Source organism: Coloeus monedula, assembly GCF_965178545.1.
Source record: "Coloeus monedula genome assembly, chromosome: Z".
Lineage (NCBI taxonomy): Eukaryota > Metazoa > Chordata > Aves > Passeriformes > Corvidae > Coloeus > Coloeus monedula.
Genome location: NC_138822.1, coordinates 82675331 through 82688371, shown reverse-complemented (window position 1 = coordinate 82688371; position 13041 = coordinate 82675331). Strand labels below are relative to the sequence as shown.

General features: G+C 43.6%; 1 protein-coding gene across 1 annotated transcript in view; it reads left to right on the top strand.

Moving 5' to 3' along the window:
• The window catches only part of LOXHD1 (lipoxygenase homology PLAT domains 1), a gene marked incomplete at both ends in the record, with an annotated part of 149168 nt that overhangs the window by 107456 nt on the left and 28671 nt on the right, over positions 1–13041 (top strand). The window contains 3 exons of the mRNA XM_082301722.1: positions 2634–2819; positions 5759–5886; positions 9764–9881. Coding sequence (XP_082157848.1) covers positions 2634–2819; positions 5759–5886; positions 9764–9881 — 432 coding nt within the window. The remainder of the gene's footprint in view (positions 1–2633; positions 2820–5758; positions 5887–9763; positions 9882–13041) is intronic.

The window sequence follows — 13041 nt, the reverse complement described above, 5'->3', positions numbered from 1 at the left end:
AGTAAGACAAGTTATTTGGTGTAGACACTTTACACTGTGTTTTCAAAATAAGTTTTAATATTTCTTCTCCTAATGAATGAAAATATCTCTGTTCTTAGACTGTTGTTGCTGCAGAGAGACACAGGTGTGTCTAGGAGAGGCTGCATTGGTTTGTTTTTATAAACCTCTTCGGGTTCAGAGCCTTTCTCCATCATGAACACAGAGAAAAATCAAGGACACACGAATGTTGCAAGTGCAAGTCCACTCCCTCAGTGACTAGGGACCTGACCCTCAGGTCTCCCTAGTATTCTCTGAACCTTCTTTCCACAAAAGTTCTTTCAGATTTTCCCCCTGCCACTGTGTTCAGTTTCTATGTGATCGTGAGCTGCTCAGTATAAATTGTGCATCACAGTCTCAGGGATGTGCAGTCCCTCAAGGACAGTAGGAACAAGTTACAAAAGTTTTCAAACAGCCCAAGCAAGGATCTACCTGCCTTTGAAATTCTGTCATTCTAATTTAGGTCAAACATCTCAGCCCAAACCTCTTACTGTGATATTGGTGTGCACTTCCAGGCTACACTGCTGGTGTGGCCATGGCTTGGGATTATTCAGTGTATTGGCATGGTCTGTCTAAAGACTTGCCTGGAATTGAAAGTCAAATCCTGATACTCTGCTCCTAAAGTCCAGCCATAGGCAAGACTTGGCTGACACTGATTGAATTTGTCCCAGAATTTACATTGTTCTTGAGGTCCTTGGAAATCTGCTCATGCACAGGTTCTCCAAGGCAGCTGGATGCACATGTTGTTCCCTTCTGGCTGTCGCTGATATCAAAGAAGTTGAAGTTTGCTGTGAAAATGTGGCATCCTAGCAATGTCTTGGAATGATACTTCACCCAGGGAAGCTGTGGATATCCCACCCCTGGAAGTGCCCAAGGCCAGGTTGGATGGGGCTTGGAGCAACCTGGGATAGAGAAAGGTGTCCCTGCCCACAGCAGCGGGGTTAGAATGAGATGGGCTTTGAAGTCCTTTGCAGACCAGACTGTTCTATGATTCTGTGATGTGGGCAGGTGGGGGTGTGCTATGAACCCAAAAGACCAGCAAACTTTATTAGGCTCAGTAGGATTTTCCCTCCAGCTGCTTTGTCCCTGCTTCACTACAGAACCACGGCCCTGAACTTTCCCCGCTGCCTCATCCATACCATCCTGCAACAGAGCTGCACAAAAACTCTGACTTTGGGCTTGGAAATGCTCAGCCAAGCTGGCAGAGAGGGAATGGGAAGGCAAGTGTTATATTCCCATTCACCTCACACCCCAAGAATCAGAGGATTAATGCATCCATTGTAGACTTGAATTTCCCTAGTGGTTAGCTCTAATTTTCTGCAGCTGCACAGATGTTAGTACAGCAATAATACTCCTAATAGCAGTGATGACTGAGACCATCAGACAGAAAAGATCACTTGTTTTTTGGGAAAAAAATAGATACCACAGATATATCACCCTAGATGAATCTGTTATTAAAAATTGCTTTCTGAGACTCCCTAAATATCCTAATAATTTAAAAACAAAAACCAGTGAGAACTAAGGACCTCATTTTCCCAGAAACTACACAAACACTTGCTCTGAAAATAATGAAGTGCAGGTAGGTCTTCTATGGGCAGGTAGCTCATTGGAATTACTGTCTGACCAAGGCTTATCCATCAACCTGGATGCATAATTTTGCTTCCAAGTCTGCCCCAGGTTGAATTGCCCACCTTCTTTAAGAGGGACACATGCAGGTCCTTTGAGAATTTACACTGTCAACATAGTTTTGCTGCTGATATACCTGCAGGAACACTGGCTCTTGACAGATTCAGCTCCTGGTGGGCTCTGGCTTTCATAAACTCATCCCTGCACAGTTGTGCAATATCTCTGTATTTCTGCAGGACCTCTGCCCCTGCTGCCACTTCTAGTATTCTTTCTTTTTCCATTTAAATTTTGTCAGGAACTTGGTCATCCATTCAGGCTTGTGGCGTTTGTGTGACTTCCTGGTCTCCAGGACAGATCATTCTTGAGGCTGGAATGTACCAGGAGGTGGTCCTTGAAAATCAACCAGCTACAGATGTAAGCTCCATCTGTTGTCTCCTGTACAAAGACAAGAGCTTTTGCAGTCTAAGGAGACGGGAAGAGAAACAGCCTCATACATTTAGTTCACTTCTATGTGGATTTGTGAGGGAAGTGCTTGTAATAATACATGTGGGTGTTTGCTGAGCTGCATCTTTCCTGTTGGCTATAAAGCTTTGAATAATCACTTCCAAGCGTTGTGACAGAAGTGGAAAGGCTTATAAAGGTGGAGGAATATGTCTGCTGCCAACTGCAAAATGAGCATATAGAGGTTAATAGAGCAGGTGCAGATTAAGAAGAGACTGGACATGTTTTCATGTAAGTCAGTCCAGCCTACCTTGCTTTTTTTGAGTCTGGCCTTCCCTCATGCACAACAGCTGATGACCTGAGCTCCCTTCTCACAGCAATGGCACTGTTTCAGAGTTCCCTCCATCCCCTTGTGGAATGGTTTGTTGTGATGGTGTGTGTAGACTTTGAGTCCTTCATTACTGGGTGAATCACCCTTGTCCAGAGAAATCCCCTTTCACATGGAGGTGTTTTCTCTCTGGCCCTTACAGGTGGGGCATGATGGTGCTACCCCTGAGAGCTGCTGGATGATGGAAGAGCTCAACATCGTCGTGCCCACCAAAGGCGTCATGTACAACTTTGTCTGCAAGTGCTGGCTGGCCAGAGACAAAGGTGACGGGCTCACATCACGAATCCTCAACATCCTGGATGCAGAATGTGTTAACATTGGCATCAAGGTAGGCACCAGGCTCACTTTGTGCCTTTAGCTGCTGCAGGAACCTCTACTGACATAGGACATGTGTCAGCAGCTCTCATACCTTGACTTTTGTAAGTGGCTTGAGCTTTCTCTTTGCTTTCCTTTCCTATGTTATTTTATTAACAATATCTTTAGGCATGGTTTAGAATCATGATTGTTTAGAGCACTGGTTAGTGAGGCTGGCTGGATGCAGCCATGGCATAGAAGGAAGGGCAGAGCAGGTAGGACACAGTTCAGCAGCCTGTCCTCATCTTGTCACCCACTGAATCACCTGGTACCCATAAAGTGGGAGCACCTTCAAGGTGAAGGAATACTTCCAACTCATCAGATTAGAGCTGTGGAAATATCCTAATATTTTAATCTCTCCATACATACCAGATTTTTTAATAGGAGATAGGGAAACTAATTTGCTGGAATTTGTTGAAACATGAAAACAATTGTAAGCCTGATCTTTGGTGAGAACAACTCATTAAAGTTGAATCAGTGATGAATAAAACTCTATAGTCTTTCCATTCAAATATCTGAATTTTGAAGTAATATCTGCTATGCCATATTTCAAACAAGTACAAATTGGAAAGCTGAGCTATGCTGATTTTGGATGTAAGATTTGTAGCAGAAGTAACAGTCTGGATGAATGTGAAAATAACACTGTGTTTAAATACCTGTGTGGCAATTTAAAATCTCTATAGATGTGCTTCTATTTACAGTCAGGTTACACTTTCATACTACATTATTTTTCCTCTATGCTGCTCTTGATTCCCAAGCTAAAGATATTCTCCTGAAATCTTTGTTCCCCAGACATGCAAAAACTTGATAACATTTTTAGCATTTGGGAAGGATTCACCAAATTAATGCAGATTTCAGTGGTGGAATTGACCTAAGAGGGTATAAAAACCTGCATCGCACTTAATACCAAGGTTAAAACCAATCTCATAAAAATGTCCCATCTGTCATTTAACCTCCTGGATGAGATTTCCAAACTCCTATTGGTGAGCTGATGCCTTGCCTGTAGATTGAAGTGGATGTTAATGAAGACTTATGTTCAGTCTTCCTTTAAAAGCACAATCCTGAATATTTATTTTCATAAGCATGCCGAAAATAGACACTATTTTAGGCAAGAGACATCTAACTACAAATTTTTTCCTATGATGTTGGGCCAGAAACATGATAGGAAATTTGAAGGAAATCTGGGGAGATGCTTGGGACATGAAACCAGAAGTGAGCATGTGACTTTCTGATCAGTCTCCTAGTTGAGGGAATTTGGGACTGTTCCCTCATAAAGAGCTGTAGTTAGAAACTGAGTCTTACAGGTTTTCTTAGAGTTTAAAGAAAACTGATATGTTTAGCATCATTGGGAAGATTAACACTTTTCTTTTTTTTCAATTTTTTTTTCCTGCCTGGTTTTTGTACAGCTGTATGTATCCATTCAACTTAATTTTCTTCTTGGCTTGATATTCCCTCTTTTTGCTTTAAATTGAGTATTTGCCTTCCCATACATTGAGAAATTACTCAATGTCCACCACAGTCATTAAAAGCCTTCAATGCATTGGTAAAAGAGTTCTTCTTCTCCTTCCTACAAAAAATAGGATGCATTGCTAAGATTTAAAATATGTATGGATGAATATATGTGATCAGCAGATTACTCAGGTTGAAACAAACGTGAAAAATCATTTTTTTAATATTATTCCTTTGCACTGTTTATTTATGTGACAGCCAAAATTCAGGCCAGTAAAACTAGCCTAGCAGTGCATTATTTGAAATATATTTTTGGAGGACTGTTCCTTGATATTCTTCCATGTCTTAATTCCAGAAGTCTCGCTACCATGGCTATGATCTTCAAAGCATCTAAGTGGCCTAGAAGTCTTAAAAACCCTGAGAGCTGCTGGGAATTGCACATTTTTAACATATTTATTCTAAGTCTTATTGTTCCCATGTCAGGAGAAAAGAACAAATTTAGGCTAATTAGGTGAAAATTATAAAAAACATCTTTTCACACACTGGCATGCCTTCATTGCACACAAGGTCTGGGAGGACCCTGCACCTGATGCAGCAGTGAGCATCCCCTTGGAGAGCAGCATAGCTGAACTTTGTACCACAGAGAGTATTCTGATGTCTAAACTTCCAAACTATTAGTGATATTGGAATGAACATTGCCCAGATGAACACTGAACTTTTGGGGGAAACATTTTGCAGACAAGAAAAAGAAACAATTGTTCTTCTGGGAGAATTTTTTTTTTAATTAGCAAGAGTTTGGTGTAGTACGGAGGTCTGGAGTGCTGGAGGTCACCAGGGACAGACACTGGTAGCAGAAGGTTGGAGACCCAGCTATTGATGTGATGGTTGTGACACCTTTGAAGAAGCAGCTTAAGAGATCTTCATCACTGGTGTTGCAATAGGACAAGGGATAATGGGTTTAAACGGAGGAAAGGCTGACTTGGATTAGATAAAAGGAAGAAATTTTTTACGCTGAGGGTAATGAGGCCCTGGCACAGTTTTCTCAGAGAAGCTGTGGCTGCCCCTTCCCTGGGAGTGTCCAAAGCCAGGTTCAACAGGGCTTGGAGCAACCTGGGACAGTGGAAGGTGTCCCTGCCCATGGCAGGGGGTGGGAATGGATGGGCTTTAAAGCCCCTTCCAACCCAAACCATTCTGTGGTTCTGTGATTCAAATGTTGTCACAATTAATGTGTCTCTTTCAAGGCTGAGAAACTCTGTAGAAAAGATCATAGATGGAAAGTCCTGTAGTGAGTTTTGATCTCTAACTTTACCTCTGAAAACAATGGTGTGGAGAGGAACCAAGAAGCTGTGTTGCAACATTTTCTGGCTAGGAAGTAGATCTCCAGGAAAGCCTGTTGCCCTGTTTAGCATGGGTTAAGGACAGCTGTTTAAATGAGGCTTTCTAATTGTTTCCAATCCTCACCAGATCCTCTACGAAGTCACGGTTGTGACTGGAGACATCGAAAGTGGTGGTACCGATGCCAGTATTTTCATGACTGTCTTTGGATCCAATGGGAATACTGAGGAGATGCTGCTGGAAAAAAATGGAGACAGGTACAGTAACTGTCATTTTTGTTGGTCAGAAGTGGAATGATGGCAGATTTTAGTGTCAAGTCAAGAAGCACTCAGGGCTTTGATCATGGCTGATCACGGAAGCACAAACCTTTATTCCCACTGACTTCATAGATTCAGACCTGGGCCCCCTGTAAGTGTTTCTGTCAGACATTTAGCAAAGCAAAGGAAAGGAGAGCCAGGGAAACCACCCTTTGTACAAGTTTTGTCTAACCTGTTCCTCAGTGGCTTTAGAGATAAGCATCTTGAACAAAAGTATGAAGTCCTGCATTGTCTCCAAGAAGAGCTGTGAACATTGCCCAGGAGAGCACTGGGAAATGGATGGGTGGTGGCACAGAATGCTGGACTGCATGCCCTGATTTTACTGAAAAGGTGGAATCTCATGTTTTCTTCAGCAGAAAGAGCTAACAAACACTGTAACACTAGTCTGATGCCAGCACTTCTGTAAGCCAAAAAAACTCACACATGGCACCACTCATCCACTTCCCAATGCTTTTTTGTTCCTTCCTAGCACCTTCCCTAGTACAGAAGGCTTTGGCATGCTCAAGAATGAACCATCTTTTAGCAACATCATGCTTAAATTTATTTAATTGACTAGCTCTGATCTTATTCAGCAAAGCATCTACAGAGCATCAGAAGGGCGGGAGCTTTTGGCCACACGGTTCAAGCTTAGCTTGCTGAGGGGATGCTGGATAACTGAAGATAAGGTGCACCTTGCATAGAGGTGTTTGCTCAGAGGATGTTTTGCTTGAAGTTGTTGTAGCAGAGTGGGTGTCTGAACAAGCATAGCTAAGATTGAGAGCTTCATGTGTTTAGTTAGTAACAAGCACAAGCCTTGTTTGTTGTGAAAAAAATGCAGCAGAGAGGTGCTGCTGACTAAAATATCTGTGAGAAACACAGCTGAGTCATGCAGAAAAACACAGATCCTGGTGCTGCTCCCCATCAGAGAGGGACATCTGACAGGTGGGACAATGCTCCTGGTTTACCAGCGAGGGGGCCATCAGTGACACCTCTCTTACGAGACCCTGGGCAAGCAGGGCCTGTCTTCCACCGATTTAATCCTAACACTTAGTTCTAGTAGGTGGGAAAATGGACCACTGCTATTTGTAATCAGAAATGAAGCAGATTTCACATCTGGGTGCATCAACTAAAAATCTCTAAAGGGGATCAAGACATCTCCAGCCTCTCAGGAGCAGGGTTGCAGTCTTGCTGCATCTGGGGCAAGTCATACCCCTAAACTTTGTGGCCTCTAAAAACATACCCCATTTGTCTACATGGCTGGGATGGACAATCTCTGATCTAAGAGTATGAAAAAGCAATTGAGGAGAATTTAAAAGTCTCTGTGTTATTAGTTGCTTGGGTTGTCATCTGACAGTAGAAGATCTGTGAAAGGTGTTGAAAAATCGCTGGGTCTGTGTGAAGAAGAAGGAACCGTAAGGCACAACTCTTTTTATGTTAATATCTGCAGGATGCACATCTCTGCTAGCTGGAGGTGCTCTGTATCACATCTCCAGCTGTACAGGGCTCTTGTCATCTCATTAGCACCCTCTGCACAGGACATTCATGTCCCCAAATTCACATGCTGTCTGCTTCCACACCACTGCCACCAGTGTTCATCCAGCTGCTAACAGCACGGGCTTTCCTGGCTCCTTTCCACATGGAAATCTCTCCAGCCCTTGTGCCAGCAGTGCAGAGATGGGTGAGAGCTACTGCAACCAAATGGTAAAAGACACTTCATCTTTATTGGGGCCATCCAGTGCCAATTCACTCACAGCAGCTTAGTGCATTACGAAGAACCGTCTGTCTAACCTGCCGCAGATTTAAGGCAATTTCTGCTACATTACTGTTATTACCAAGACCCTTGGGCAATGGAAATATTTATAAGGCCAGGCATGGAGAGGAAAGCTTAATGAAATCCTTTAGATAAATGGTTCAGTGTCCTGAAAAGGGAACAGCAGCAGTCAGCTTGTCTGGCTACTTCTTCCCTTCTCAATTTTTTTCAGGTTTATGTTCATCTTCATATAAATTAGGGATAGCAAAGGCTTTTGGGTCCCCCAGTTTGTCACCTCAGCAATCACTTCCCTCTAGTACTTCTCTCTTGGAAGTAGCAGGTGAGTATCAGCATTACAAACTTCAAACAAGTCATTTGCTGAAGATAAATAATGTTTTATCTTGCTAGCAGACATTTTAGCTTAGAATTAGCTTAGCTCAGCCTGGAAAGCCTCAGAGTGAGAGATTTCTATGAAGCTTTGTAGGTAATAGTGATTGTAATAAAAACTGATCATAGGATCACAGGATAATTCAGACTGGAAGGGTCACACCTTTTTCTTTAATAGATGTGGAAATCAATCCAGTCCAGGGACAAAAGTACATTCTATTTCTCACAGTGAGACAGGCTGCCTCAGTATCCGGTACCACAGAAAGACAAATAAGAAGAAAAAGGCATTTTTCAAAGAGCAAACATAACCCTTAATAACTAGAAATGGACTGGGACCAAAATGCCCAGTCCAAATGCCTCTGCGAGTGCAGAGGAAGCAGTGCCTGGATGAAAACTGAGAGGCTCGAGCCAAACCTTATTGCTAACATCTGCAGCAATGCATGCTCAGATAATGGTGTGAGTATAATCACATTCATCCTGCAGGGGGTAATCTGAACAGAGGCTGGTAAAGAAAATGGTTTTTTCTCCACATTCTGGCACTGCACAGCTATGGGAGGCAGCGGGCCTTGCCAGGAATGAGATACCATCATTATGGATTGCTTCTATTGTGGCAATGCCCACATCTTGCAGGGCTCTTCCCAAACCACTCAGCACACTCAGGTAATTCCCCCACAAGGAGGAGTTTGCATGAAGGAGAAACATCAACAGCGGAGTGGTCACCATGTGCTTGGTAAACCCTCTGGCTTTGGCTGCCATTCTCCTTAGCAAGGGTTAGATTTCCAACTCCAAGACCACAGCAGGTCTCCAGAGTATTTGGGGAGAAAACTTGAAGATACTTGCTCTGAACAGAGTAATATTGAGCCTGAGGCAGCACATTCACTGAAGCAATGCACCAGTGATGCCAAGAGGGAGGGAAGGTGCAGTCCTAGCCAGTGTAATCTTCTTTGGGAAGCACATGTTAGCTGTTTTTTCCCTTCTCCTGCTTCCTGCTGATTGCTATGGATGAGCAGCTCCTGCACATCCTTGTGCCTGTACACGGCGGCCACGCACCGGGGACGGTCCTTCATGCAAGGTTACACAAACCCACCCTGGTTCTTACCACAGGCAGAGATAGTTTGCAAATCCAAATCCCCCAATTTCATCAGGTTGTTTTTTTCTCCATTCTAACACAATTTGCCTGTGCTTACTAAACTTGGGTATTGGACACCGACCTGCAATCCCAGTGCCACATTTAGCTCAGCTGCAGCAACTGCCTCTCTCCACAGCAAACACAAAGTTTTGTGCTGCACCTCAGAGAAAGGAGATGAGGCAAAATTATTTTGCCTTCTAGTTGGAACGGACCAAGGACAGGCAAGTGGGCAGCTGCCAGGAGGGAGGCGATGTGCAGAAGCCTGACTGTGAGTCGCTATTGTTCTGGTTACAAACAGAGCAGTAATGTATGCTACAGACTGCCTGGAGCAGCTCCAGGTGGGCTGTGTTTTCCAGGGAAGGAGGAATCCCTGTCAAATCTGCACTGAGGTGTCTTGCCAACAGCACAGTAGCTGGTGATTGCAGCACAGGAAAGCTCAAGTCCAATAAAGAGCACTCATAAACTTTTGATTTGAGGCTGTTGGCAGGGCGAGGGCTCCGGCACGGGACGGAGACGCAGAGAGGCTGTAAAGCAGCAGCAACACGACCTCCTTGGTCTTCCAATCCCTGCAGGTTTGAGCGGGGCCAGGAGGACAGTTTCATTATGGAGATTGCTGACATCGCACCCCTCAGGAAGATGAGGGTCCGGACGGACGGGAAGGGGACGCGCCCGCACTGGTTCCTGGAAAGGGTAACGCACTCAGCATCGCGCGTCTGTCACAGCATGTGTGTCCTGCAGCCTCTCACCCCCTGGCAAAGAGGAGAAAGACATCGAGTGATTAGTTTTTACTAATTTCCTGCACTTTTTGTGTTCAGTTTCTCATGGTTTTTCCCTGCAGGAATTGAGTCAAGAAAGAAAAGAGCAGAGGGGAAAAGATGTGTTGTAAATTTTTTTTATGGCGGAACCACCATGTTTGGAAGTGTTCAAAAGGCTTGTGGGTGTGGCATATTTGTGGGCTGTGGTTTAGTAATGATCCCTGTGGTGCTGGGTTAATGGGTGGACGTGATCGTATTGGACATCTTTTCCAGCCTAAATGATTCTATGATTTCACCACAGATTCTGCTGTTAGATCTCACTCTCCTTCCCTGCACGAGCCTTGGTTGGTCACAATATTTTCTGGTCCCTGGGATGTACCCTCAGCCCCTGCAGATCTCTGCCATGTGGGAATCCGAATCCATGGGAGGATGTCTGCCAGATAGAGACCCTGTGGGCTGGGTGGGATATTTCCAAATAATCCATCCATGCAGCTGTATCATCCCATCTCTCCCATTTCCTTCTCCTCTAGCACACAGGCAGATTTCTTTCTTTTCTTGTCCATACAAGTAAGGTGTCATTTTTATCTTGCATTTTGAATGGAATATGCAAATTGATGGTATTTTTCCCTGATGTCCTACCTTGCACAAAGTACAGTGTTTGCCTTTATCTTTGCTGACAAACCACCAGTTCCTTGTAAGGATCACCTCTGTCTGTGCAGTCAAAAGTAGTTTGCCTCTTGTGGGTCCCTATAATTATATTTCTAAGAGAGAAGGGGAACGCTGTGTTGATTCCAGACCATCTGATGTCATTAATGGAGAAAGACATCTCTGCCATTTTCCTTTACCATGCTTTTCCTGGAGTTGATATCTTGCTGGATTTCTGTATCTTGACCTTTTTATGAGAACAGTTTAAGACCCAGCAGCTTAACCATGGTCAGGGGAACACTGCATGATTTTTTTAATTGGGTTCTTTATCCTTTTTGACTAGTTTACAGCAGTCTTTTTCCCGTAGATAATGTGTTTCTAAACATTGACCCTACAAAGCCACCAGTTTTCAGTGAAGTGATTAACTTCTCTTCACTTTCAGAAGGGTTTCTGTGCTGCAGTACCATTTTTACTTCAGCATTTCCACTTCTAAATGTTTTCTCAGCAGCTGGGGAAGGAGGGGAACTGAAAGAGGGGGAATTCATGCTGGATGTTGGGAAGAAATTCCTTACTGTGAAGGTGGCAAAATACTGGCACAGGTTCTCCAGGGAGATTGTGGGTGCCCTGTCCCTGGCAGTGTCCAAGGTCAGGTTGGGGCTTGGAGCACCCTGGGATAGTGGAAGGTGTCCCTGCCCATGGCAGGGGGTGGGACTGGATGAGTTTTAAAGTCCCTTCCAACTCTCTGATTCTATGATGATTCTTGTGCAGCTTCTCAAAGGATTAGACCTCCAGCACATGTCTTTAGAATAGATGCCACAGATGCACAGTTTTTCTCTCTGTGCCTGAGGAATAACTCAATCTGTTCTCTGATTTGATTCAGATGTCTTGGTCAAACTCCCTTTGTAATTTCTCACATGCTTTCCCCTGAGTTTTATAAATCGTATTCATATAAAATGAAATCAAATAAAGCTTATTCATCCAGAGATTTTCCAGGTCTTCCAGTCATGAATCAGCAGCAGCACAAAGGCAAGGGATGGCTGAATCTTTAGTTGTGCATTCCCACTTTCCTGTTCCCTACTCTGTCCAGGCATTCCAAAACCTCAGCCTGCTGGACTGTCCTACCAAAAGCAAAGCTTTCCCAGGGAAGTGAACAAAAAGGACTCTCATTTGGACCTACCCAGTGGGCTCATAGCCACCTTCCAGCTCTACAGAAGCACAGGTGGACCATGCACACAAGAATAGGTCTGGACAAGAGGCTTAAAAGAGGGCCTGAAAAAGTCGGGGAGAGCAACTTTTTACATGGGCTGATAGTGATAGGAGACAGTGTGACAGTTTTAAACTAAAAGAGGAGAGATTTAGATTAGATATTAGAAAGAAACTCTTGGCTGTGAGGGTGGTGAGGCCCTGGCACAGGTTGCCCAGAGAAGCTGTGGCTGCCCCTGGATCCCTGGAAGTGTCCAAGGCCAGGTTGGACGGGGCTTGGAGCAGCCTGGGACAGTGGAAGGTGTCCCTGCCCATGGCAGGGGGTGGAACTGGAAGGTCCTTAAGGTTGTTTTCAACCCAGACCATTCTTTTCTAATTCTATTATTTTAGAAGCTTATGAAAATTATGCCCATAGTTTCTATTTTTCTTAGATAAACAGATCACAGAGGATTTTCTAACACCAGTAGAAGAGACATAGAGAACTGTAGAGAACTGTATTTACGAAGAGAACTGTATTTATTGGTCTATTGTATTTATTTTCTTTCCCACCTTCCCTGCAAAGGTAAACACAGCATTTGCATTCCCAGAGAGAGGGTGGCTACAGAAGCATTCTGGAAGAGGGGAGGAAGGATTTGTGTTCTCTGATTTGTATTCCAGCCTTAGAAACTTACGTAGCCTGGTGTGACATGAAAACTGATCGGAGCCCATTTCCATTTCTGTCAAAAGTGCATATTAAGACTGCATAATGAAATACTTGTGGGGGTAGTGCTAAACTCTCAGACAGATGGTTCACAGTTAGTGCTAACTAGCACAGTGAAATGAGAAGCTAGATTAAGCCATCAACCCCGTAATTAACCATTTGTTGCTCCATTTATCTACATGATATTCTCAGTTTTCTTGTTCTATTAAGCTAACAATAAATGATCTTTTTAATTCTCTTGGTCTTTTGGTAAACTGTTGCTAGCATAATTTATACTGCTTTTAGTTCACCAGATACAGAAATGCATAAATACCAATTAAAATGCATGAATTATCAATGATTCTGTACACAGCCAAAAGATTCAATTTACAAGCAGGCAAGTAGTCATATTTTTTTCTGTCTACATAAAGTACACTAAAATTTCATTCAGAATCTCAGTGAAGTAATGAACTTGGTGCTGAAAATTCAAACTGCACCACAAGTAGCAGTAAGTTTTAAATGCTGATACCTAAACCTCTAGAGGGAACAAAATTTAATTAGTGATGTT